Below are 27,476 nucleotides of genomic sequence, written 5' to 3' on the forward strand. Positions count from 1 at the left end.
CGTGCGGGGGAAGTCTGCCGCACGTGGTGTAAGATTTTCCATGTACGACAAGGCGGGGCAGGGCTATTTCATAATGGGGGAACAAGTGATACTCCAAAGATGTTCACCAGGTGGCGGTGGTGGCACCTCGAGATTACCCAAGGTGTTTCATCAAGAAAATTGCTAAAGTACCGAAAAGCATGTAACTTCCTCTAATCGCAACGAGTGAGCCGAATCTATCCAACCTTCTTTTACTTCCTCGCCATAGGCCATAAAACATATGCCACTACCTCCGCTCCCCAAGAAAAAACATTGTTGTGGATCCATGCTCATCATAGATTCCCCTTGACTTTAATGATTTCTACAGAAAAATACTTTTGCTGTCAAAATGAGAATTTTCTCCCCGCCTGGCTTGAATCCAAATTTTACAATGAATTTGGTATCTATTTACGAATCGGTAATCTACCATGTCCACTTAAGAAAACGATTTAACAATCATAGCACAATATTCTCATGGGGAGTGTTTAGTTGAAAATTTCGTGTCATTCGCTTTATCAATACCGAGGGATAACCGAATCTCGGAAATCATGTACACCAGTTCGTACGAGTCAAGAGTGCCGTGCGTGGCAGAACTATCACAAGCGGGATGGAGCTGTGTGGCACATTTGGCGTACCACGATGTACATAAGGTGGCGAGAATTCGGCCACTCCTCGGTCAATTCCTTTTTTATCATTTATCTAAAGGATGTTAAAAAGAAATACAGGGTTAAGAAGGTATATAGATAAGATTAATTCGGCTGGAGTAAAGACCATAGACCCACAAGCAAACTCATGTCGTATTCAAGCAGGTTAAAAGGGGAAATTTTTCTGAAATTTCTTTTCGTCGAGGGAAATTTTAGAACCTACTTCACATTGCCCTATTGCATTTCATTTACATTGCCCTATACTTTTCCTATACTTTCCATTGCCCTATACTTTTCATTTTACTTTTATCTTTCCTTCATCTTTTTTCTTCATCTTCATCATCTTTCTGCATATTTCTTTTTACAAGAGGGGACAAATATATTAATTGAGAATCTCACTAAAACTGGTATTTCACTCCCAGGTCCGTATCATTTGGACCTAAAATCGGGATAGCAGCCTGTCCATACTCAAGGATTCAATGGTAACTAAAATCAGGGGTATAGCGTGCTATGACAAGCTAGTATGCGCATTTATATAGAATTTGAGGGAGAATCAGTTGCGACAAATTCTGAAATTTAGCTCAAGAAGAGGGTCCCCTGAGATATTTTGTCTGTATTTTATTCTAGATTTATTTCACCCCTAGATATTTTATACCTCAAGAGTTTGTAATGTTTGATGACTTTCGGTCTTTGGAACTAAGGCGGGGGAGGGGAAGGGACTATCAACTCAAAGTAGATGTGTACCCAGTTTTCTAAACTCTTCTTCGTTGACTTTAGTTTTCTTTGCGGACTGATTTTAGAAAGTAATAGTCCTACGAGTACATCATATGCAAAAAGGTACTACCTAAGTTATCATTCATTCATTTTCAAAGGGTATTAGAAAAAAAAACAAGCTATGTCTTCGATTTCAGATTGCTTAGAATTTATTGGACACCCAAATTAGAAAGCAGCACAACCTAATTTTATAACCCAAAGGGTACTGATGAGGTAGGCGAGTAAACAGGAACTTTCTCCGTGTGGGGGCAGTCAATTACAAAAAAACAGAGGCTATTTGAATGAGACGTGCCAAGAATATCAGAAGAATTTGTTGTTGCCGTTTTGGGGAAAGCGGGAGAGGGGTCAAGGCTACCCATTCCTGCCTATGTACTTTTGACCTAGTATCCATTGACTCATTTCAGTTTGACGGTAAAAATATATATAGAAGCTGGTTTACGATATACAGAGAAGGCTATGTAGTGTTTCATTAGGTTGAAAGGGAAACTGCGAACCCCATATTCTTTATGCTCAAGTCTGAATTTTCCCCAAAAGATTCAAGAACAAAAGGTCTTAACAAAAATAAAATTATGAAAAGTTAATTTTACTTAACGCAATGTCTTGAGAATAGAAAAGGTAGTTGCCCTACACAGCAACTAAAATTTCCAGTTATTGATTTCAAAAGCCAATTGGCTTTTAAAATTCATTGGTAGTTTCCCTACACACCAACTAAATTTTCAAGTTTATGGATTTTAAAAGCCAATTGGCTTTTAAAATTCATTGGTGGTTGCCCTACACACCAACTAAAATTTTCAAGTGTTTTGGTTTTAAACGCCAATTGGCTTTTAAAATTCATTCATAGTTGCCCTACACACCAACTAAAATTTTCAAGTTTATGGGTTTTAAAAGCCAATTGGTTTTTAAAATTCATTCGTAGTTGACCTACACACCAACTAAAATTTTCAAGTTTATGGGTTTTAAAAGCAAATTGGTTTTGAAATTCGTTCGTAGTTGCCCTACACATCAACTAAAATTTTCCCGTGTATGGGTTTCAAAAGCCAATTGGCTTTTAAAATTCATTCGTAGTTGCCCTACACAGCAACTAAAATTTTCAGTTTATGGGTTTTAAAAGCCAATTGGCTTTTAAAATTCGTTCGTAGTTTCCCTACATACAAACTAAAATTTTTAAGTTTAAGGGTTTTAAAGGCCAATTGGCTTTTAAAATTCATTCGTTGTGGCCCTACACAAAAACTAAAATTTTCAAGTTTATGGGTTTTAAAAGCCAATTAGCTTTTAAAATTCATTCATAGTTGCCCTACACACCAACTACGATCTTCAAGTGTGTGGGTTTTAAAATCCAATTGGATTTTATTGGTAGTTGCCCTACATACCAACTAAAACTCTAAAGTTTATGGTTTTAAAAGCCAATTGGCTTTTAAAATTCATTGGTGGTTGCCGTACACACCAACTAAAATTTCAAGTGTTTTGGTTTTAAAAGCCAAATGGTTTTTAAAATTCATTCGTAGTTGCACTATACACCAACTAAATTTTTAAGTGTATGGGTTTTAAAAGCCAATTGGTTTTTAAAATTCATTGGTAGTTGTCCTACATACCAACTAAAATTTTCAAGTGTATGGGTTTTAAAAGCAATTTGGCTTTTCGAATTCAGTCGTAGTGGACTTATGAACAGACTAAAATTATTAAGTTTATGGGTTTTAAATGCAAAGTGGTTTTTAAAATTCGGTGGTTGTTGACCGATACATAAACTAAATTGTAAAGTGTACGGGTTTTAAAAGCCAATTGGCTTTTCAAATTCATTCGTAGTTGCCCTACCCATCAACTAAAATTTCCAGTTTATGGGTTTTAAAAGCCATTTTGCTTTTAAAATTCTTTCGTAGTTTCCCTACATACCAACAAAAATTTTTAAGTTTAATGGGTTTAAAGACCAATTGGCTTTTAAAATTCATTCATAGTGGCCCTATACACACACTAAAATTTTCAAGTTTATGGGTTTTAAAAGCCATATAGCTTTTAAAATTTATTCGTAGTTGCTCTAAACAGCAACTAAGATCTTCAAGTTTATGGGTTCTAAAAGCCGATTGGCTTTTAAAATTCATTGGTAGTGGCAATACACACCAACTAAAATTTTCAAGTTTATGAGTTTTAAAAGCCAATTGGCTTTTAAAATTCATTGGTAGTTGCCCTAAGAACCAACTAAAAATTCCAAGTGTATGGGTTTTAAAAGCCAATTGGCTTTTAAAATTCATTGGTAGTTGCCCTAGACACCAGCTAAAATTTTCAAGTGTATGGGTTTTAAAAGCCAATTGGCTTTCAAAAATCATTGGTAGTTGACCTACACACCAACTCAAATTTTCAAGTTCATGGGTTTTAAAAACCAATTGGTTTCTAAAATTATTTCGTTGTTGCTCTACACACCAACTAAAATTTTCAAGTGTATGGGTTTTAAAAACCAATTGGCTTTTAAAATTCATTCGTAGTTGCCCTACACACCAACTAAAATTCTCAAGTGTATGTGTTTAAAAAGCCAATTGGCTTTTAAAATTAAGTCGTAGTTGCCCTAAACACCAACTAAAATTTTCAAGTTTATGGGTTTTACTTCATACATTTTAAATGATTTTGGTTAAAATATTTTTAAGTTCCTTACGAGTTTTAACGTCACTCTATATTATCGTTTGACCCCCCCCCCTTTTTTTACATTTAACCTTACAAGGAAACAGACTTTCTGTTGCTAATCCTGAGAGGAAATGCTAAGAGGGGCCACCAAAGATATTAGTCAAACATCCTGATACACAGGGAGATACTGAAAAAAATCCCCCCCCCCCAAACAAAAATGTGACACCCCTCCCGAAAAAAGCTCCTGACTAGTGGCATATCAGGCCACAAGTTTTTAACGGCCTAGTGCCATGAGTGATGCCATTAAAAGAATCGTTCGTTCTCTAAAAAAATCGTTCAAAATAATCGTTATCTCAAAAGTGATACCCCACAAAAAATCTGAAGACTTGATTGACCAAAGTTTATAATTTAGCTGTCCTACTCATCGGCTCATTTAATTATGAATTTGAATTCGTCACTGGACGGTGAATTCGTCATGTTACTCTTTGTTTTCAATTAAAAAACTTATTTTTATTTTTAATTTGTAAAATAGAAAGTCCTTACACGAGCATCTCATAAACTTAACTGACCATGATTGCAGCGATAGTAAAGACTGCAACCTAGTAAAAAGTGAACCATGAAAAAAAAGTAACAAAAATTTTAAAAACGCGGTTTGAAAAAAAAAAAAATTACTTAAAAATTTCTGCTCGTTTTGAGTTTGACTCGGTTATTTATTGTAATTTCTGTTCGTTTTGGGTTTCATTTATTTATCTACGCTGATTTGTGGTAGTTTCACGCTTGGTAGATTATTTTATTTTATTTTTGTTCATTTTTTTGTTTAATGGAGTTCTTTACTTTTCTTTGAAAAACTTATTTTGTGGAAAAAGTTTTTCCAGAAAATTTTTCAGCAATTTTACAAAACATACAACCTTTTACAAATCTGGACACAAATAGTAGTGTTTAATTTGGTTTCATACCTCCTCTAGTTGACCTGAAATGGAAAAGTTGATACCATCCGCAAAAAATCTGTTAAAACCCATAAACTTGAAAATTTAGTTGGTGTATAGGGCCACTATGAATGAATTTTAAAAGCCAATTGGTCTTTAAACCCCTTAAACTTAAAAATTTTTGTTGGTATGTAGGGAAACTACGAACGAATTTTAAAAGCCAAATGGCTTTTAAAACCCATAAACTGGAAATTTCAGTTGATGTGTAGGTCAACTACCAATGAATTTGGAAAGCTAATTGGCTTTTAAAACCCATACACTTGAAAATTTAGTTTGTGTGTAGGGCAACAACAACTTAATTTTAAAAGCCAAATGGCTTTTAAAAACCATAAACTTGAGAATTTTAGTTGGTTTGTAGGGCAACTACGAATGAATTTTAAAAGCCAAATGGTTTTTAAAATTCATTCGTAGTTGCACTATACACCAACTAAAATTTTTAAGTGCATGGGTTTTAAAAGCCAATTGGTTTTTAAAATTAATTTGTAGTTGCCCTACATAACAACTAAAATTCTCAAGTGTATGGGTTTTAAAAGCCAATTGGCTTTCCAAATTCATTGGTAGTTGACCTACAAACCAACTAGAATTTCCAGTTTATGGGTTTTAAAAGCCATTTGGCTTTTGAAATTCGTTCGTAGTTGATACCATCCGCAAAAAATCTGTTTACTTTCTTTGATAGCTTGGATACACTGACGCTATTTTGATTTGGTTAAATTTTATGAGCAGAAGTAGCCCCGAAAGTTTGAACATAATACATAAGTCCTTCTTGGGATACTGCTGAGATGCCTTATTGGGAATTACCATTAAAACAGTGCTTTTTGATTTAATCTTAAGGCAACATTTAGTTTTTAAAGATAAAGGCAAATGGGAGGGTGGGCGTGGGAGGGGAATAAGTTTCCCTTCAATCACTTTCGACTATTAAAAAGGACATCCGCCCTTTCTATTTTCAATCGAATGAGCCCTCTTCGAGGTTCCTACGGCAACTCCTTTGATACAAAGTGCCCTTGTCTAAACAACAACAGCAACAAAATAATAATACATTATACGCACATCGATCTTTACTATAAAAATGTCAAGCCTTCCAATCACTTTCGACTATTAAAAAGGGCACTAGGCCTTTCGATTGAGCCCTTTTAGAGTTTCTACGACAACACTTTCTATAAACACCTTATATGCCCCCAGGGCATAAACTACAACCCTTACCCTAAGGGCTGTGAGGGTGGTTTCTATCTTCTAAGACCTAATTTCCAGAACTTTCAACTACGTTAAACAAAATTGCTATCTGAAAATTTTGATTGGATGTGTTTGGGGAAAAGATAACTGTGAGAGGGGCGTCAGCCATTCTTTCACCTCATTCAAGAAAGGGAAAAGGCGCTCGCACCCCCAGTTTCCTGTCAAATGAGCCCTTTTAAAGTTTCATCGTCAATGCCATCAATAAAAACCTTATATACCCCCAAGACGGAATGTACAACCCTAGCTCTAGGGGCTGGGGGTTGTCATGTCATCCTCAAAGACCTAATTTCCAGAAATTTCTGCAACGTTGAACAAAATGGTTATCTGAAAAATTTGATGGGATGTTTTTGGGGAAATGGTGGGCGCGAGAGGGGAGTTAGTCACCCTCCAATCACTTCCAATTATTAAAAACGGCAATATCCCTCTCAGTTTCCTATTGAATGAGCCCCTTTTGAAGTTTTTACGACAACACTATCTATAAGAACCTTATATGCCCCCAGAAAATAACTTACAACCTTTGCCCTGGGGGCTCTGTGGGGCTTGTCATCCTTAAATACATCATCACCCGAACTTTCAACTACGTTGAACAAAATGGCTATCTCTAAACTTTGATTGAATGTGTTTGGGGAAATGGTGGGCGTTAGAGGTGGGTTAATTACTCTCCACTCACTGTTGACTATTTACAATCAAATGAGCTCCTTTTGAAATTTCTAGAACAATTTTCTATATAAACCTTATATGCCCCCACGGCAAAACTTAAAACCCTTGCACTGAGGGCTCTGATGGGGTTACCATCCTAAAAAACCTAATTTCCAACACTTTTGACTACGTTGAACAAAAAGGATATCTCAAAATTTATATTGGATGTGTTTGGGGAAATGCTGGGCGGGAGAGGGGGATTAGTTGCCCTTCAATCACTTTTGAATATTAAAACGGCACTAGCCCTTTCAATTTCCAATCGAATGAACCATTTTCCAATAAATGTTTATTGGAACACAAAGATTTCAATAAAAACTTACATGCCTGCCCAAAGGGAATAACTTATAACCCTTGCCCTGAAGACTGTGGGGAGTGTTCTAATGAAAGGTATAATTCCCTGAACTTTAAACTGCGTGGAACAAAATGGCTATCTCAACATTTTGATTGGATGTTTTTGGGGAAACGGTGGGCGTGGAAGGGGTGTTGGTTGTCTTTCAATCACTTTTGATTATTAAAAAGGGCACTAACCATTTTAATTTTCAGTCGAAGGAGCCCTTTTTGAAGTTTCTACGACAGCGCGTTCTGTAAAAACCTTGTATACCCCAAGGACATAACTTACAACCCTTGCCCTAAGGGCTATGGGGGGGGGGGGTTGTCATCCTCAAAAACATAATTTCTAGAACTTTCAACAACGTTAAACTAAATGGCTCTTAAAATTTTGATTGGATGTGTTTGGGGAAAAGGTGGGCGTGAGAGGAGGGTTAGTTATCCTCCAATCAGTTTCAACTATGAAAAAGGGCACTAGCCCTTTGAATTTCCAATCGAATGAGCCTTTTTTGAGGTTTCTATGACAACGCTTTCTATAGAAACCTTATATGCCCCAAGGACATAACCTACAACCCTTGCCCTGAGGGCTGTGGGGGTTGTCATCCTCAAAGACCTAATTTCCAGAACTTTCAACTGCGTTGAACAAAATGTCTATCTTAAAATTTTGATTGGACCTGTTTGGGGAAAAGGTGGGCGTGAGAGGAGGGTTAGTTACCCTCCAATCACTTTCGACTATTAAAAAGGGCACTAGCCCTTTGAATTTCCAATCGAATGATCCTTTTTTGAAGTTTCTACGACAACCCTTTCTATAAAAACCTTTATGCACCTACGGCATAACTTACAACCCTAGCCCTGAGGGTTGTTGGGGAGTGACCTCCTCAAAAACCTATTTTCTATCTGGAAATCAACTACGCTGAATAAAATGACTATCTCAAAATTTTGATTGGATGTGTTTCGGGAAATGGTGGGCGTGGAAGGGGTGTTAGTTGCCTTTCAATCACTTTCGACTATTAAAAAGGACAAAAGCCACTCCAATTTTAAATTGAATGAGTCCTTTTCGAAGTTTCTACGACAACTTCTTCGATACGAAGTGCCCTGGTCTAAAGGAAGAAAATAATAAATAATACATTGTGCCGACATCGTTCTTATATGCCCCAGGGCATAACTTAAAACCCTTGCCTTGAGGGTTGTGGGGGAGTGACCTCCTCAAAAAAATATTTTTTATATGGAAATCAACTACGCTGAACAAAATGTCTATCTCAAAATTTTGATTGGATGTGTTTGGCGGAATGATGGGCGTGGAGGGGGGGGGGGGCTAGTTGCCCTCCAATCATTTTCGACTATTAAAAAGGGAAATAGCACTCAAATTCCCAATCGAATGAGCCATTTTCATAGTTTCTACGACAACTCCTTCGATACGAAGTGTCCTGGTCTAAGACCAAGAACAAAAAATAAATAATACATTTTGCCAACATCCTTCTTTACTTAGGCAGCGCTATTGAGCTGCCTATGATTAATACTTGCTTTGTTTCTTTACCATGGTCTATACAGGCACACCTTCAGGAAGGGGGAAAATTACCCCCTTAGATGTGGAAAAATACCTTTAGATTGACGTTTTGTTTTTTCTCAAGCAAAAATTACCCTTGAAATTTTGAAAATGCTTTTTTTGCATCTTTATACAGAAAATTTAACAAAATCCTTACTCTCCCTGTATTTTCCAGACTTGGTATCATTTGCTTATACCCAGATCCCCGTAAATTTGTTATCGGTGACTTAATCGAAATTTGTGCTTTTTCTTTTTAATTTTTTTTTTATTGTTGATTCAAAACCTCAGATTTTTTAAGAAAATATAGAAACTGTTTTATTTTTACTCTAGTTGAGCTGGTATAATTATTTGGACACCAGCGACAATTTTTCAAAATGACCTTAAAAAAGAGGTACTTACGTATTAATTACACGGAACACGGCCAAGAAATAAAGTTGCCTTATTCCTAATGAAATATGCCAAAATATGATGAAAATATAACAATTTTGGTTATATTTAATAATATAATTGTATTATAATTATATTATATTATAATAATATAATTTGGGTTATATATTTGCACATTAGGGGGTTTGGGGGTAAAGTAACCTAACCTTACCCCTACCTACTAATGTGAAAATATGCAGTCCAAGTTATATAAGTCTGATGCATCCTGTCACCCGTTATTTGTCTTTGCGGCTATGAAACTGGTTTTCATAGATCGTACATTATCCTTATTACCATTAGCAAATTATTCTTACCATACTTTCATCCCGAGGCCAATCCGCAGGGCCTGTGTGAGTGATATGAAATCTAAAGTTATAGTTTTGGAACATTTCAGCCATGCTAAACAAAATGGCTATCCGAAACTTCCGATCGAACAATTTTCGGGCGAAAAATAAGGTGAGAGGAGGTCTAGTAGCCATCGGATCGTTTCGTTCAAATCAAAGGGACAACAGCAATTTTTATTTCCGTTCAAACGAGCCCTCTCCCGATGTTCTACGACCTTTGGTTCGATACAATCAAAGAAACAAATTAACACGCATCCGTGATTTTTCTACTGGCAAATAATACAAAATTTCACACTTTTGTAGGTAGGGGCTTAAAACCTCTACAGTAGGCCCAGGGTTCTCTGATACGCCGAATCTAATGGTTTGATTTCAATTGAAATTATTTGAGTTTTAGTGCGTATTTCCCCGTCTTTCAGGCAAACTTTCGCAGTTTCTTAGCCTTTTATGGGTAAAAATAAGCTTAATGAATCTTATATATTTGGAATTAACATAATAAGCCAATGATGTATCAATTGATATAAAATTCCATTTCTAGAGTTTCGGTTACTATCGTCGCTCCATTCTAACAGTTTGTTATCACAAACATTTTGATATGTTAGCACATAAATCCAATAACTTAAAGAATAGGAAGTTAACTGCACTTACTAGGTGTTTCAATTACAAATAAGAGAATTTAGAGAATTATTGGAATTTCGATTAGATATTAGAAGTAAAGATTATAACAATTCCCATAAGTTAATTCCACGAGTAGCTACCCCCCTTACTCCCAATCGACTTCAAGCACCAAACCACAATCGATTTAATCGATCTAGTTGTATAATAAATCCTAATATAAAAGCACTAAGTCCTATTTTCATTTTTAATGAATTTTTTCTTTTTTCATTCAAAAAATAGATTTCATGTATATCTACCATCTTATTTTTAAATGAATCCATTTCTGTTCTATTTGAAGATGTAGAGAGTAGTGATTGGTCTCCAGCTCCAGAGCATATACCCTTATTTGGGCACTAAACATAGCCTATACTGAAGAATTAATGAAATGAAGATGATATAGATACATTAGTCGTGATTTTTTTTTATTAGACGAATAATATTTGTAGTAACACTTTCTTTTTTTTATTTAGAACTTTTTGGACTTTTTCGGACTTTTTTGGACTCAGAATTCTTTGGCTATTAGCAGCTGGTTCGGTCAAGTGATTTTTTTTGAAGGGTGTCATATGATAATAGGTTGTGATATTGATAAAACTTTTGACCAAGCATTTCCAAATCATGTCTGAAATTACCAAAACCTTCTGATATTATCAAAAATCTTGCACTACATTATCAAACTCTCGCCTGATATAACGAGAGTCCTCTATTGTTTTATAGAAACCTTACGTGGTATTATCAAAAACAACACAGATACAAGCAAACAGTTGCTCAGACACACAGGAACAGAGAGAGAGAGAGAGAGAGAGAGAGAGAGAGAGTGAGAGAGAGAGAGAGAGAGAGAGAGAGAGAGAGAGAGAGAGATATAGAGAGAGAGAGAGAGAGAGAGAGAGAGAGAGAGAGAGAGAGAGAGAGAGAGAGAGAGAGAGAGAGACAAACACACAGAGTCAGACACACAAACATACAAAGACGGACATGGGGCCAAGTAAGCATCCGCTCAGACACATAGGCATGGAGAGAGAGAGAGAGAGAGAGAGAGAGAGAGAGAGGGAGAGAGAGAGAGAGAGAGAGAGAGACAAACACACAGAGTCAGACACACAAACATACAAAGACGGACATGGGGCCAAGTAAGCATCCGCTCAGACACATAGGCATGGAGAGAGAGAGAGAGAGAGAGAGAGAGAGAGAGAGAGAGAGAGAGAGACAGAGAGAGAGAAATAAAATGTAGGTTTGACTACAATAAACTCAGCTAGCTGATGAATCCCGTGTGTTTTAGTTAACGACAACTAGGTTGCATTATGTTAACTGCTTTCAAGTTAGGTTCGTTTAGTTTCACTTAGCACGGCGGATCACGCGACGAGCTAGCTGAATTTATTGTATTCAAAAGTGCCATTATTTCTCTCTCTCTCTCTCTTTGCCAGCATGTCTGAGCGGATGTTTGCTTGTCGCCATTTCTGTCTTTGTATGTTTCTGTGTATGACTCTCTGTGTTTGTAAGTGTTTTTGTCTCTTTCTCTCTGTGCCTGTGAGTCTGAGCTGGTTTTTGCTTGTTTGTCTTTGTTTGTTTCTGCGTCTGACTCTGTGTGTTTGTAAGTATTTTTTCTATCTCTCTGTATGCATATGTATCTGAAAGGTGGTTTGTTTGTCTTTATGTCTGTCTGTATGTGTGTGTCTGATTCGGTGTGTTTGTATGCGTCTCTCTCTCTCTCTCTTTCTCTATCTCTATCTCTCTCTTTCTGTGTCTGAGCGGCTGTTTGCTTGTCTGTGTGTCTGTCTTTGTAGGTCTGTGTGTCTGATTCTGTGAGTTTGTATGTGTTTGCTTGTCTCTCTCTCTGTGCCTGTGTGTCTGATTCTGTGAGTTTGTATGTGTTTGCTTGTCTCTCTCTCTGTGCCTGTGTGTCTGAGCGGAAGTTTGCTTCTCTCTCTCTCTCTCTCTCTCTCTCTCTCTCTCTCTCTCTCTCTCTCTCTCTCTCTCTCTCTCTCTCTCTCTCTCTCTCTCTCTCTCTCTCTTTGTGTGTCAATGTGTCTGAGCAGGTGTTTGCTTGTATCCATGTCTGTCTTTGTGTGTTTGTATGTCTAAATCCGTGTGTTTGAATGTGTTTTTGCCTCTCTCTTACTCTTCTTTTTTTTCAGTGTCACTTTAAGTTTTCTTTATTTTCGTCCTTAACAAGATCTTTTCTAGGATCTTTATTGTTATTGATGTTTGTGTTATGTTCTTATTCGAATAATAAACTGAATTGAGGTGCCTGTGCGTCTGAGCGGATGTTTGCTTGTTTTTTTTGTGAGTTTGTGTGTCTGACAGTATGTTTGTATGTGTTTTTGTTTCACTCTCTCTCTCTGTGCCTGATGTTTGCTTGTCCTCATGTCTGTCTTTAATTGTTTGTGGATCTGACTGTGTCTGAATCTGTGAATTTGTATGTGTTTTGTCACTCTCACAGTCTAAGGGCATGTGTGTCTGAGCGGATGTTATTCTTGTTTCTCCTTGTGTGTTTGTGTGTCTGACTGCGTGTTTGTATGTGTTTTTTTGTCTCTTGCTCTATCTTTTTCTCTCTCTATGTGTCTGTCTGTTTGAGCGGATTTTTACTTGTCCCCGTGTCTATCTTTATGTGTTTGTATGTCTGATTCTGTGTGTGTTTGTAGGTGTTTTTGTCTCTCTCTCTGTGTATATGTGTCTGAGCGGATGTTTTCTTGTTTCTCCTTGTGTGTCTGACTGCGTGTTTGTATTTTTTTTCTCTTTCTCTCTCTGTCTCTCTCTTTCTCTCTCTGTGCATTTCTGTCTGAGCGGATGTTTTCTTGTCCCCGTGCCTGTCTTTGTGTGTCTGAATCTGTGTGTGTTTGTAAGTGTTTTTGTCTCTCTCTCTTTTTGTCCCTACGTGTGTGAGCGAATGTTTTCTTGTCTCTGTGTCGATCTTTGTGTGTCTGACTCGTTGAGGTTGGGACATGAATGATCATAAGTTCACTCTAAAAGAAGTGTTGATATAAACACTCATTCCCAGGAATATGATGCTACAAGCAGTTACACTATGCATATGATATAGATACTGTTAAGTAAAATTCAATACTAGATCATAAATTCTATTAACCCAATTTGAAATCCCCTCAGACTGGAAGAAGGGCCTACTTGTGCCAATCTACAAGAGGAAGGGGAGCAAAGCAGAATGTATCAATTATCGTGGCATAACTTTACTCTCAGTTCCTGGAAAGCTCTTCGCTATGCTGCTTCTCAAACGGACAACAAGATACCTCCATGCCCTGCGTCGCCCCCAGCAATCTGGCTTCATGCCAGGCAGGTCCACCACCGAGCAAATCCACACGATTAGACAGCTAGTAGAGAAAACTCTTGAATATAAGAGGAAGGCGTACATTACCTTTGTCGATTTTCGATCTGCCTTCGACACTGTTGATAGGCAGTCACTATGGCTATTCCTCAAGTCTGCTGGCGTACCCACGAAAATCGTCCGTCTCCTCAAAGAGCTGTATAATAACACTGAAAGTGCGGTGATCGTAAATGGACGGCCTTCTGGATATTTCAAAATTAAAAATGGTGTCCGGCAAGGATGTGCCGCTGCACCTGAGCTCTTTAACTGTGTAATAGACCACATCCTGAATAAAACACAGCATGTGCAGCCGTTTGGCATAGGCTTTGCTGGAAGATTTCTTTCAGACGTCGACTGTGCTGACGACGTAGCGCTAATATGCGAAAACATTAGTGACCTCAAAACTACACTGGAAACACTGGCCTCTGCCGCTGAGAAACTCGGTCTGAAAATAAATTGGTCGAAGACCAAGATAATGCCCGTTGAGAAAACGCCGTCCAACCACCTGTCATCTGTGGAAATTTGTGGCCAGACTGTAGAGGTAGTCAAGCAGTTTACCTACCTTGGTTCAATTGTCTGCTCAAACGGAAGCCTAGATGCCGAAATTTCAGCAAGAGCGGAAAAAGCAAACTCTGTCTTCGGTCGCCTTCTAAAAACAGTCTTCAATAAACCCCACATCAGCCGTCTCACAAAAGCACGAATATATTCTGCTTCGGTTGCCAGCGTTATGCTCTATTCTGCTGAGACTTGGTCGCTGACTCAGACACAGACGCCATCCAGACGAAACACCTCCGAAAAATCGAAAGCTCCCGATGGCCCGACAAGGTACGAAATTCAGAAATCCTCAGGTCCTTCAAACTCACACCCCTGTCCGAGCAGCTTGAGTCTCGCTCGCTGCGTTGGTATGGTCATCTGCTCCGTCTGCCTGCCCAAACACCTGCCTGGCTCATCTTCGATTTCAACCCAGCTGCAAACGGCTGGAGGCGTCCTAGGGGAAGACCACGCACCAGATGAGCGGACGTCATCCGTGATCGGCTCGCCTCCAGAAACATCAACCCGGCTGAAGTGACAACCCTCGCCCTGAACCGACCACTCTGGAGAAGACTGACGGCGCTGACGACTGGTTCCCTCTACGCTGGCGACGCTGCTGAGCAAGATCTTTAAGCAAAAAGTAAGTAATTTGAAATCAAATGAAACAACTTACTTTATCTTGCTAATCATTCCCAGACAGGAATATGTAGGTCATTCACCGAATCTAGTTACTAGGTAAACCGGTTATGTTAATGAGGTATCTCTCTTTTCGTATGGTTTTGTAAGTAGGTCAATGCTCTAGTTAGTATGGGTAATCTTTAGTTCCCAAATAAGGGTGTAAACTCCGGAGGTGGAGCCCCATGACTACTGTAGAGGGTGTATTCATATCCACCATTCACTACACTTTCAAAGGTTTTAACAGAAGAAAATCTAATTTAGAACTGATAGATTATAGACAAAAAACCCAAAAATATGAAGACAAAAACTCGACCTGAGCAAATGTTGTGAAATGGGAAGTATAGTACATTTTTTTTGCAATTTTGCGACTAATTAGATTCACCTATCACTTTGATGATAACGCTCTGAGGTCTATATCTGATAACGAAATATGGTGGGATATCAGAAGTTTCAAAGGCGGTAAATTTGCATAAGCGCTAATCTGGAACATATTAGGAACTTTAGTGAATCAGTATTTTGCTTTTTTTTTATTAATTAGCTCTTTGTATGATCTATTCGATTGAATCATGAATCAACGCGCTATATTCTGAAAAATCACTAGATTTAGGAAACAATCACTAGTTTTAAACAAAAATCACTATAAATGACTAGCTAGAAGAAAATGACTAGAAAACATAAAAAATCACTAGAAATAGCGATAAATCACTAGGGGTGACAACCCTGGACACAGCAAAGGTATATATACAGTATTGCGCGTTCCTATATTTTCCCTTGAAGAGTTTCCAGGCATATCATGTGACATGCATTTTTCCTTGGATCCTCCTTCGTACATGTGCAATGACGAATTTTTACCAATGACTGGTCATGGGGTATGAGTGGTTGAAAAAACTTCAATGCTATTTCCTCCACTGAACACGTCTGTTTATGGCGCTGTGATGTGTCCCATATCTGAAACAAACGTGCAGTACTGCATATACAGGGCTTGTCCAGAAATTCATAAGACTGAGTCGATTTTTAAAACATTTATTGAGCCAATCGTTACAGTTCTTTAAAAACTTTCAAAAAAGGCTCCTTCTGCGTCAGTGTAGCGCTGCCAGCGCGATTTCCAAGCATTGAAGGCGTCACAGTATTCATTCTCTGGAATAGCCTTGAGAACCACGGTGCATGCTGCTTGGATCCCCTCTGTCGCCTCAAAATACTTGCCTTTCATCGGCCTTTTCAGGCGAGGAAACAAAAAAAAGAACGGGGCCACATCTGGGCTATAGGGCGTCTGCGGAAGCTGCTCACGAGAAAGGCGGTGTGAGCCGGGTCGTTGTCATGGTACAACTTCCCGTTGGGTGCGATGTCTTGTCGGACCCGATTGACCCTTCGTTTCAGTCTCTTGAGCACTTTCATAAAACTTGGCGTTGGCGGTTTGTCAAGGAGGAACAAATTCATGGTGGACCATGCCTTAGATGTCAAAAAAGACAATGAGCATCGTTTTCACTTTGAATTTGCTCCAGCACTCGTCACCTGTGATTACGTTATGCAAAAATTGGAGGTCACTTTCACACACGTTCAAATTTTCTTGGCCGACTTCCACTCGCCGCTATTTCTGGTCATCAGTGAGCACTTTTGGGACCTTCTTCGCGCACACCTTGCGCATGTTCAAATGTACCGTCACAATGTCATGAACGACAGATTTCGGTAAATTTAACATTTGGCCAATTAGACGAATACTTAGTCGACGGTCTGAGTTCAAAACTTTGCGCACACGAGTCACATTGTCAGTTTTGTCGAGGTTGAAGGTCTTCCAGCACGGTCTTTATCGGCAATCTCTTCCTGGCCCTCCAAAAAGGCCTGGTGCCACCGAATCACTAGTTCTTGCTAAAGCAACATCTGGGTAAGCCTGCTTGATCATATTAAACATCTCTGTCGCAGATTTACCGAGTTTCATACAGAATTTAATCGCATACCTCTGCTCTAACGAACACTGCATTTTCGGCTTGCACCACTCACAGAAAACACGTCACGCAAAAATGCCTGTTCTGTCTCTCCAGGTGCTCGGAGACAACTGACCACTTGACCAGCCGTTCGTTTTTTAGCTAGGAAAGCCCCCTACTGAATCTATGTGGAGCGCACACGCTCCGAAGTACAGTCGTGGCAAAAGAATATTATTCGTATTACTTTCCGGACAAATCCTGTATATCTTTTCTGCGTCCTGAGATTACCCATAGATCCAGATAGATAATAGATCATGAGTAAAAAAGCATTGCAATGTGCGAGTATGTAAATGCCCATCAGGAAGTGCAAGAATATGAAATATCTATGGTGATAATACAAGAAAGTCCTCAATAGCCAGTGTTGCATGTTTGAAACGCCACAGAGAACCTTTCCTGGTAATATGAAAGGGAAAGCGCAAGCAGTTGGCCGACTGTACAAACATATGTTGTTTGTATCAGTCTGTATAGACTTATAAGTCTGTATAGTGTTAGCATACGTCAATGAGGTTACTAGACTAAAAAGAAAGATCTACCATCAACAACTCGGCTAGATTGGAATTTCAAATGAAACTTTTATCATTAGAAAGCGTGAATTGGTTTTTTTTTCCACTAAGAGGAGCAGATTTTTTTTAAGTTCAGGAGACGACAGTCCCTAAAAGTTTTCTAGCATAACTGCTAGGAAAATACTAAAAATCTGTCAAAGGAAACGTCATGCGATGAATTTGGCTGCATTTTGGAGTCTCATATGGGGCTACCCACTTTGATTGAAAACCTTGCCGACACAGGAGAAATATCATTTCAATGTCTTTTCAGTGAAATTTTATAGTCAAACCACAAATTCTCAATACCTTTCAATGATAACTAGTTCCCTTAGAGAATAAGAAAATGTACCCTTTGCCTTTGAGACAGTCAGCCGACGTTAAGGCTCTCCAAATAATTTTTAAGGTATCGAATCTTCCTAAGTCCAAGTTCCATCAAGTTCATCAAGCTTTTTGAAAGATCCTGTAAATAGCTTGCCACTGAACACCAGTGTCGGAGCAAACTGATCACTTAGCGCAAAATCTGACTTCCTAATATATTTTAGAATGATAAATTTAATCTGTTTACGTTAGAAAATCCCTTACGGAAAATACCAGACTGTTCTCGTTGGGACGTACTTTTATTGTAATTTCCAAGCCGTTCTTATTGTCTTTTTTTTTCTTTATCTAAAACACGTCAAGTTGACGAACCCTTAGGGATAAAGATAAGTATATATAAGTAGGAAAAGAGATACAAAAAAAACAACTCTTCAATACAAACACGGGAACCCCTTAAGGTTTCTTAAGGGACAAAATTAGGGACAAAATTATCAAAAGATGATTAAAACACTGTATAATTGGTAGAGTTGGAAAATACTTTATTTTCTTTTTTAATTGGTCCCTGTTTGTCAAAGTCTTGATGTTCAGACAATATCAGTTCAAGCTTTATCAAGCTTTATCAGTTCAAGCCAAATGGAGTTGGAGTCCGTTTTCTGCACACGATTTCGGTTCGAGTCGTAGTGCAAGCAAAAAGTGTTCGAAATAAGCCGAATTCACTGTTTTCATTTAAATAAGGGTAAGGGACGATCCAATCGGAAATACACCTTATACAGCAAATGTTTACAGAAGAAATATAACATTTCCAATTAAAGTAGCCCAAAATAATAATAATAATAATAATAATAATAATAATAATAATAAACGAAAAGCTATTGACAAACTTTTAAGGTTTTTTTTTATATTTTCAAACAAAACTCACCACTAGCCCACGGAACATCTGTCAATGTAATAAAATCCACTACGTTGTGTTCCATTTCTAACACAGTTGTGCTGCGGCCGTTAATTACTGTTAGACATGGTGATCTCCCAGGCCGATCTTGAGGAAGCCCTCCACTGAATACTAAATAAGGTTCTCTGAAAGAGAAAATTCATTTTATTTTCATTATCCACAATTAGCCATTTAGAGACAAGTCATGGAAATTAGATAGTTGCCATAAGCATAGCTAGGGGGGTAAATTTGAGTAATGTCCTCCTAACTTATTGCCCCCCTAGAAAAATCCTTAACCCAGCGCACGGCTATGTTCAAGAAGACAAGTTTCACCATTTCTGGGCGCTTACCTTCCCGGATAAACTTACACCTTAGTTCAAGACCTTACGTAGACCTTAGACCTTGGTGCCTTAAGTGGCACCCAGAGTATCAAAAAGGAGCCCCCAATCTCTCATGAAATTTATTTACTATACATCCTACAAATTTACAAGAAGTACAAAGAAACGTAGAAATACATTAAAAGTGATAGTACCTGATGTAAATTTAGCCTCTCTCAAGTAGGGCTAAATTTGGAATCAACTGGGTTAGGCCGTGACAAGCAAGTAAAGTACCGAGGACCTCAAAATGAAAACACTCTCTGACTTCTGCCTATTCATACCTGCAAATCGGGACTATTTACGATTTTTCTTGTAGTTGTTATACAACTACTAAGATTTGTTCGTTGCATAAATTCTCTCCTTGTCGCCAGACTTAAATCGAAATTTTATTGGTTACAAACAAGCCCAAACAAACGATTAGAAAGCAACAAAAACAACTATCAGCTTTCCGTTTTGGCATTGCCACAACGGACAGCCCTGTCTACAACCCTGGCAACCCTGGCAACAGAAATGATTCTGTAAAGTATGAACTTAAATTCACTTATTTATTGATGGGGATTTATGGATTTTTTAGGCTGGAAAATTATTTGAATTTATTTTTTCACATCTTTGGCTTATTGTAGCTCTTTACTTTTCTTTGAAAAACTTATTTTGTGGAAAATGTATGTTTAAATTAATTTCTGCTCGTTTCTAACTGTTGGTTTCTGATTGGCTTAAGAAATATTACTTTAAATATTTTTGATTCAGCTCTATAATAATCCAGATTTTAGTTTACTATTCATATACTGGACAAAATTTTGCAACAATTTACGATAACTGTTGTACTACAATACTTTGGATTGATGGGTACAGGGAAAAATATTCAAACTTATGGGTTGAAAATCTCTGCAAAATCATTTGGGTTCTATAGGGCTCAGAAAATTCTCCCATCATAGGAACTCCCATCATGTTACAACATTGAGTAAATCTAAACATATATTATTCGACTATACCTCTCCAAATGCCCTGAAAATTTCAAAGTAATTCCCTGAACTATTTCTGAGACATCACAGATACACCCTTTTGACAACCTTGGATACACATTTTTATTTAGTTCAATTTCAGACTCAATGCGCCCTGGCTATTTTAACAAATACTTATATCTGTTCCTGAACCATCAAATATAAGCCCTTTGGAGAAAACTGGATGCACGTAGTGTATTTTGGCTTAGTTTAACACCCCCAAAACATACCCTGAGGGTCCAATCTAACATCCTCAGTTTTTCTTGGGATATTTCACAGACATCCATTTGACATTCTGGATATACATAATTTATTTTGAAATAGTTTCAGAGAAAGAAAAATTTTCCATGAAAGTTTCAACTTATTACCCTACTCCGCTCCTGACACATTGCATCTGTGCCATATTGACAACCCTGGATGCACTTAAACTCTCTTGACTTAGTTCAGTCGAAGTATTATTGGTAGTAGTAGTAATAATAATAATAACAATAGTAGTAGTAGAAGTAGCATCAACAGTATTAGTAGCCGCAGGAGTAGCTGCAGTTGCAAGTAGCTACAATTCAATTATAAGTAGTCAAAACCACGAGCAGCCACAGTCGTAGTTCTAAGTAGATACAGTAGGAGTCACAAATAGTCAATGTCACTGTGTACGTATTCGTAGTCATTATCGCAAGGAGTTGTAGTCGCAGCTGCAAGTAACTGCAGACGCAAGTAGTTGCTGCAGTTAAAGTCAAATGCAGTTGAAATTACAGCTCCAAGTAGTCCTATACCCAGGAATCTATCAATTACCTCTTCGCTCCCAATCGGTAGTCCTTTGCAAAGGTATAAGCGCTAATGATACATTTTTCTTTAAAAAAAGAAATAAGCGTAACCGTAGAAAAAGGATCTTCGCTGGCCCTGTTTTTCTCGTTTTTTACCTAGTTTAACCTGTGTGCATATTTACACACATACTTCGTAAATATATGTATTTATCACGTCTCCTCTCTTCAAAATTTCAGTGAAACTTATGAAGAAATATTTTAGTATTTTTTCTTTGAAAAGTTCCCTGATTCTTATTCAAGAACCGTAATCACTCACGCTATATTCTTTCAGTATTTAAAAAGTTTTCAATGCACGAAAAAGACTCTTGAAATATTCTTTTTCAAAGTCCTTTTCATTGTAATCTCAGGAATCAAAGGCATACATCCCCTATTATGATAATTATTTCCAAGAAATTGAAGGAAGTCCGTATAGGCTTCTAAAATGATAGGCAAATGTAGGATGTTGATTTATTTGAATAGAATTAACCCTTTGTTTTCCATTGAAGTACGAAAGAGTTAAAGCTAGGGTTAAATATTTGAAAGATCATATAAAAAACCATGAAATTCCATTAAATCAAACTGTCCAGAAAAATAAACAAAAAACAACTAATCGATCTCTGGATCGTTTTTTGAGTAGCGAGATTCCCTTTAGGATACGTTTTTGGTTACCCTTCTGCTGTTACAATTTAGCTGGGTTTAAATGTTTTAAAGAGCATATAAAAACCTAGAAATTCTATTAAATCGAACTGTCCAAAAAATAAAAAAACAACTACTCGATCTCTGGATCGTTTTTTGAGTAGCAAAATTCCCTGTAGGATACATTTTTGGTTGCCCTTCTGCCGTCACAATTTAGCTGGGTTTAAATGTTTTAAAGAGCATATAAAAACCTAGAAATTCTATTAAATCGAATTAAATCTGGATCGTTTTTTGAGTAGCGAAATTCTCTGTAGTATATATTTTTGGTTACCCTTCTGCAGTTACAATTTAGCTGGGTTTAAATGTTTTAAAGAGGATATAAAAACCTAGAAATTCTATTTAATCAAACTGTATAGAAAAAAAAATAACAACCAATCGGTCTTTGGGTAGTAAATTCAAGGGGAAGTACACTTTTATTATCTTTCTGCCATTCACATACAGCTAGGTTTAAACACCAGAAAGATTAAGAGAAAACCTCGGAATTATATTAAACCGAACAGCGTAAATAGGAAAGTAAAGGCTAAGGAGAGGAACGCTTTTGAAGGAAGTCCAAAAAGTTTTCAAACTACTTTAAAACTATCATAAAAACTTACTTATCTAACTCCTAAAAGCGCATTGCTTCGCTTTACATCCCTCCCCTAACGGACCAACGTATAGCCCACTAAATATGTTCCTAGTATATTTTACAACACCGATACTATTTTCTTGCCGCCCATTCACCATAAACTGCAACCACCTTAAACCGGTTCAAGGTAAACTAATATGGAAAATAAGAATCACGCTATTTAATCGCAATTCTTAAAAATTCTCCTATTCTTTTTTTTATACTTTACATGCATTATTTACTTTTGTGTTTTCCTCCTTAAACCAAAAAAGATCCCTCCCCCGAAATAAATACATGTTTTTGTGATTGCCAGCTCTTGTCTCAGTAGTTTCTTTCCAAAGGAGATTCAAGTCATCTAAAACATCGATGGAAAACAAGCGGCAAATGAGAAATTTAATTATACCTGCTGCCGCGGATATAGGAAAAATTATAGCATTTGAAAACTACAATATCAAACCAAAAATAGTGCAGTAACGTAAAACTCATTGACACAAGATTTGAGTACAGATTACGCACCTGCCTATGAAAGGAACCAGAGACTTTTACCTCCTCCGAAAACACAAATTAAGTCAACTGCTTTACTAGTACGTTGCTTCCTTCTAGACTTAAACATTAAAAGGGAGAAAATGCGGGAGTAAAAAGTGGACCGTGTCACTGGAATAAGATGAAAAGCTAATTGACTGAGAACCACGACAAATCAAAGGAGTTATTTCTTTCACCATAAACCTTAACAACCTTAACCACCTTAAACTGGTTCTCCGTAAACCTAATATGGAAGTTAAGAATCCCGCTATTCAATCGCAATTCTTAAAATTACACCTCCACCCCAAATAAAACCCCCCTCTCCTGAAAAAAAATCCTGGGTGAAACCTTGATCCTAGATGAAGCAATCCATAACAACTCCTTTTGTCAGGAGCCAGCAAGCCGAAGTCTATTGGGCAAAATGGATAATAACTATGTAAGCCATTCCAGAGTAACAAAGCTGTTTCCACGAAAAAGCTTAGATCCCGGAGAAATCATAAAGCTTGATCGCAGCCTCATAAGAAAGAGCAAGATCGCAGAAATCATAAAGCCTAGAAACCATAGACTACCTTTGATCTGGACCCTGTAAAAACTATCAAAAGGCGGCATTGGCTAAACTCAGCTGTTTTTTTTTGGGGAGGGGGGGGGGCGAAATCTACAATCCAATATCATTCCAGCGGCAAAAATTATCCAAATCTGTTTAATGCACCCTGGCAAGACGATTAATTAATTTGAAAACTGCTTCTTACTGTAAAACAATGTCAACAATTCTACTCCAAGGTATAAGACATGGGGGAAACGGGCATTATGCTAATTATTGATGAAATAAAAATAGACAACAAAAATGACCATCAACATGGTATAACCTATTCCCTCCTCCAAACATTTTGGTTAGTGACACCAAAGGCAGTTCTGGCCTCTCTTGCACCCACGGCAAAACCCTTGATTAGCGACCCCCTGTCTCCCACAAATTTTCAGGGCAAATTTAAACAAAATTATTTTCAATTTATTAGTTAATTAATAACTTATTTTTTCCATCATTTATTTTATTTTTTATTTATATTATTTAATTATCATTAGTTATTCCAATTACTGTTATCTAACTTATTTTATTTTATTAATTAATTAATAATTTAATAATCATTTGCATTTACTGACTGTGCCCTTTACTTTGTTTTAACAAAAATGGACTTTCAAAAATTACAAACAATTATAACCGTTAGATTATTCTTTTGAAATTTTGCGCCCCTAAGATTTCTGCACCCGGGGCAAGTGCCCATCTGTCCCTCCCCTAAAACAACCTCTGAGTGACACCCATGTAGGTAGCTACTGACGCTTAATTTTCCCATCAAGATCCAATATCTCATCATTTACAAAGGGTCACAACTACAGAACTCTGGTGCTGTATATTTACTATATATGATCTGGTGTTTCAGCTAAAAAGTTACTTTTACCTTGTTTTCAGGAATCTTTACCCTTTTGTAACACAAGGACTCAGGGGTCGGGGAAAGTATGGCCCGTGATACCTCCCAAGCGACGTTTCTTTCCGTCAAAATCATGATTTTCAGTTTGGCCGGTGAGTTGTATTATCAGGAAGCGATTGTCTGTTTGATTAAAGGTTACCATGAGAGAACTGACTCTCAGAGACTGATTCCTTGATTTCATTAAAGCTAGTCAAATTTTAGTCCAGGGTGCTAGAATTGGTTTGAAAATTAATGTTAGGAAGACTTAGTCACTAAGGCTAGGAATGAGTGAAGATGAAAAGGTGACGTTGGGTAATGAAAAGATTGATCAGGCAGGCAGCTTCACTTACCTAGGTAGTATTATTAGTAAAGATGGTGGGAGCAGTGAAGATGTTAAATATAGAATAGCCAAGGCTCAGGGTGTTTTTTTACAGTTAAAAAAAAGTCTAGAAGAATAGGAAGATAAGTCTGCAAACCAAGATTAAAATATTAGAAGCTATAGTGATGACAGTGGTCAAATATGGCTCTGAAGCATGGACGCTCCGAAAAGCGGATGAAGATTTGCTAGAGGTTTTCCAGAGAAATTGCTTAATGATTGTTCTGGGTACCCGGCTGACTGACCGTGCTTTAATCAAGATAGTATACGGAAAATATGGTTCAATATCACTTTTCAGGGATATAATGAAAGTAAGGCTGATGTGGCAAGGACCAATTGTACGGACGAAAGATGAAATATTGCCGAATGTCGTCCTGTTTATCGATCCGCTTAGGGATAATCGTAAAGCAGGTTGTCCGTGTCTTGGGTGGTAGGACGTCATAAAGAAAGATTTAAAGGAAATGGGAACTTCCTGGGAGGGTATAAAGAGGGAGGCTTTGAATAGTTTGGGGTGGAGGAGGATCGTGCGTAGCTGTGTTGGCCTCAGGCGGCTTGGTGCTGCGGTGAGTTGTTAGTAGTAGTAGTAGTAGTCAAATTTTAAAGAACCAAAAATAGTATTAACAAATCCACTTACCCAGAAGAGCAGGACATCCACTCAACTTTAAGTATTGACTTACAAGGCTCAAGTTTCCCGTCTGTCTTAATTTTTGCTGAAAAAAAAAAAATGCTATTTCATTTTCTTTATTTTTTTCAGTCCAAAAGATATTTTGGAATAGAATAAAACAATTAAAATAATGATCATGCTAAAAATATACAATTAATTAATCAAAGAAAAAAGGCAATCAGTCTGTTTCAGTTGGAGGAAGTAAATTGAGCTAGACAATAATTTTTTAAAAGAAGTACCACAAAAATCATTCCAATAATATGAAAAAAGATACACATTATTAAAGATAATTGAACAATCGAGCAATTAACAATATATACGCATACACACACACACACACACACACACACACATATATATATATATATATATATATATATATATATATATATATATATATATATATATATATATATATATATATATATATATATATATATATATATATATATATATATATATATATATATATATATATATATATATATATATAGGCTACTATTATGTAGCTTTAATCTCAAAGCTATTATTGTGTTTACATCAATGTATTTCAAATTCCTTACTTTTCCTCATTAGCTAATATGGAATAGAACATCTTTGCAAAATATGTAACCAAATATCTGAAAAAAATAATCTATGCCAAATATTGAAGAAAGTGAAACTAATTTTCGTATACAAAATTAATACACCAGATTCTTAAAGATTAGAGAAATGTCTACAATAACAAAAAATTCCCAAATTCGGATAATACAAATAGAGTGAACTAAAAAAAAGTTTATAAAGCTGAAAAATTGATTAACAAGTGAAATCTTCGATTAAGCAGAGGACAATGCAGCCCAGTCACAGATGAGCCGTTCCACTCAGTTCTCCTTCAAAACTTTCTAAAAGTGTTGAGGTAAACAAGAAAGACAACACAATGAAGCAATTGTCTCCCCAGTATTATTATCTAGGTTTTGAGTTGCTCAGAATCTTACCTTGCGACTACTCTGTGGCTTAATTGAATATCCGAGGGGAAGAACAAAGCTTCACGAGAGCGATAAGTTGAACCAGTTTCTTGATCAGGTCAGTGAAGCGAATATTGAAAATTTGAAAGAAACTGAGATTCAGAGATTTACCATGGGAAACATAGGGTGAACTGTGTTTTGTCTCAAAGACAATAAAAACTTTGTTTTGGGTATTTTCATTAAGAAACCAATGAAAAAATTGCCCCACCTAGAATTTGAAATATATCTTTTTTTTATCTTCTTGAAAAATATGAAAAAAATTCCTTGGTAAACCCCACGTTCAACTATGTTTTCGTGAACCTGCACCACTGATTCAATCCAGATTTAGGAGAGAAAATGATGTTAGCGAGAGAAAGAATTTCTTTCGTCAATCTTCCCTCACCTTTTTCTTACTTTCAGTACTCCTCTATACCAGTGGACCAATTTCGTCAAAATTCTGGGGTAGGGGGCAAAGTTGGAGCCAAATTTCCCAAAACAAGTGAAAATGACAGTGAAACTGAAAAACGAGTCATATATTATCATAAAGGCAAAGATATATTAAATAAAAAACTGTTTCTGTGGATACTTGAATTATGCAGGCTTATCTTAATATTTGGCAAGATTTTTGCAGAAATTGAAATTTCAGATAGGGGGCAGGCTGGATCTGAGGGAGGGGGGTAAAATTGGGTCTGGAGGGGTCAGTTGTCCCCATCCCCTGCCCCATAGCAGATTATGCCCTTACTCTAAACTAAATCAGTCGTCTCAAGGCCCACTCCTCTTATTAAGAAAAATAATTGATTTCAATTATCTCAACATTTATTGTGTTAAATATTTGTACTTATTTTAGTTATTTTTTGCATTTGTACGTACATTTGACAAAAATCTTTGGTTAATATATAAACATTCTGTCCTAAATCAGCATTTAAATTTTCCTGATCAGGTGACATTTTTATTCAAATTTTCAGTGTCAACATTAATAACATTAACATATTTCAGCACTATTTCCTTTGGAGAGAATAAATCAAATTTATGGTAACAGGATTACACAGATTAAAAGTGGTATTATGGTTACCAAAACCGAGTTACATATTTCGTGTTTACCACGTGTTTTCCCTATTACCATACTGGAACTACTCCAAAAAAAGTGAGAATTTTCCTTAGAATAAGGTAAAGGATATAACACCTAATGACTTATAATAACATTCATTTGCAGTACTTGTCTAGGGAACTTACTTGAAGCTAAAAAGAAAAGCTCTTTAGCTTCCTTTATAGGAGGCGAAAAGCCTATAAGACCAAATTATTGACTGGGAAATGGGGTGGATCAATTGAATCGTGACACCACAAAAGCTTTAAGCTCTGAAAGGAAGCAGTCCCACTATTCCCCATTTTTCTCGTCTAAGCCTTAATAAACCCGTTTATTTTGAAAACCAAACAACAGTAGCT

At 37.0% G+C, this 27,476-nt stretch overlaps 1 protein-coding gene across 1 annotated transcript in view; it reads right to left on the reverse strand.

Moving 5' to 3' along the window:
- LOC148939885 (syntaxin-binding protein 5-like) overlaps positions 1-27,476 on the reverse strand; it is a 149,693-nt gene that overhangs the window by 58,817 nt on the left and 63,400 nt on the right. Inside the window, exons 3-4 of the mRNA XM_089106023.1 lie at positions 25,021-25,096; positions 18,539-18,693 (exon numbers count right to left, since the gene is read on the reverse strand). Of these exons, the coding sequence (XP_088962149.1) occupies positions 18,539-18,693; positions 25,021-25,037 (172 nt within the window). The 5' untranslated portion in view covers positions 25,038-25,096. The remainder of the gene's footprint in view (positions 1-18,538; positions 18,694-25,020; positions 25,097-27,476) is intronic.

This window comes from Artemia sp. Qi Xiang Cuo, chromosome 20 (genome assembly GCF_049724085.1).
Source record: "Artemia sp. Qi Xiang Cuo chromosome 20, ASM4972408v1, whole genome shotgun sequence".
NCBI lineage: Eukaryota > Metazoa > Arthropoda > Branchiopoda > Anostraca > Artemiidae > Artemia > Artemia sp. Qi Xiang Cuo.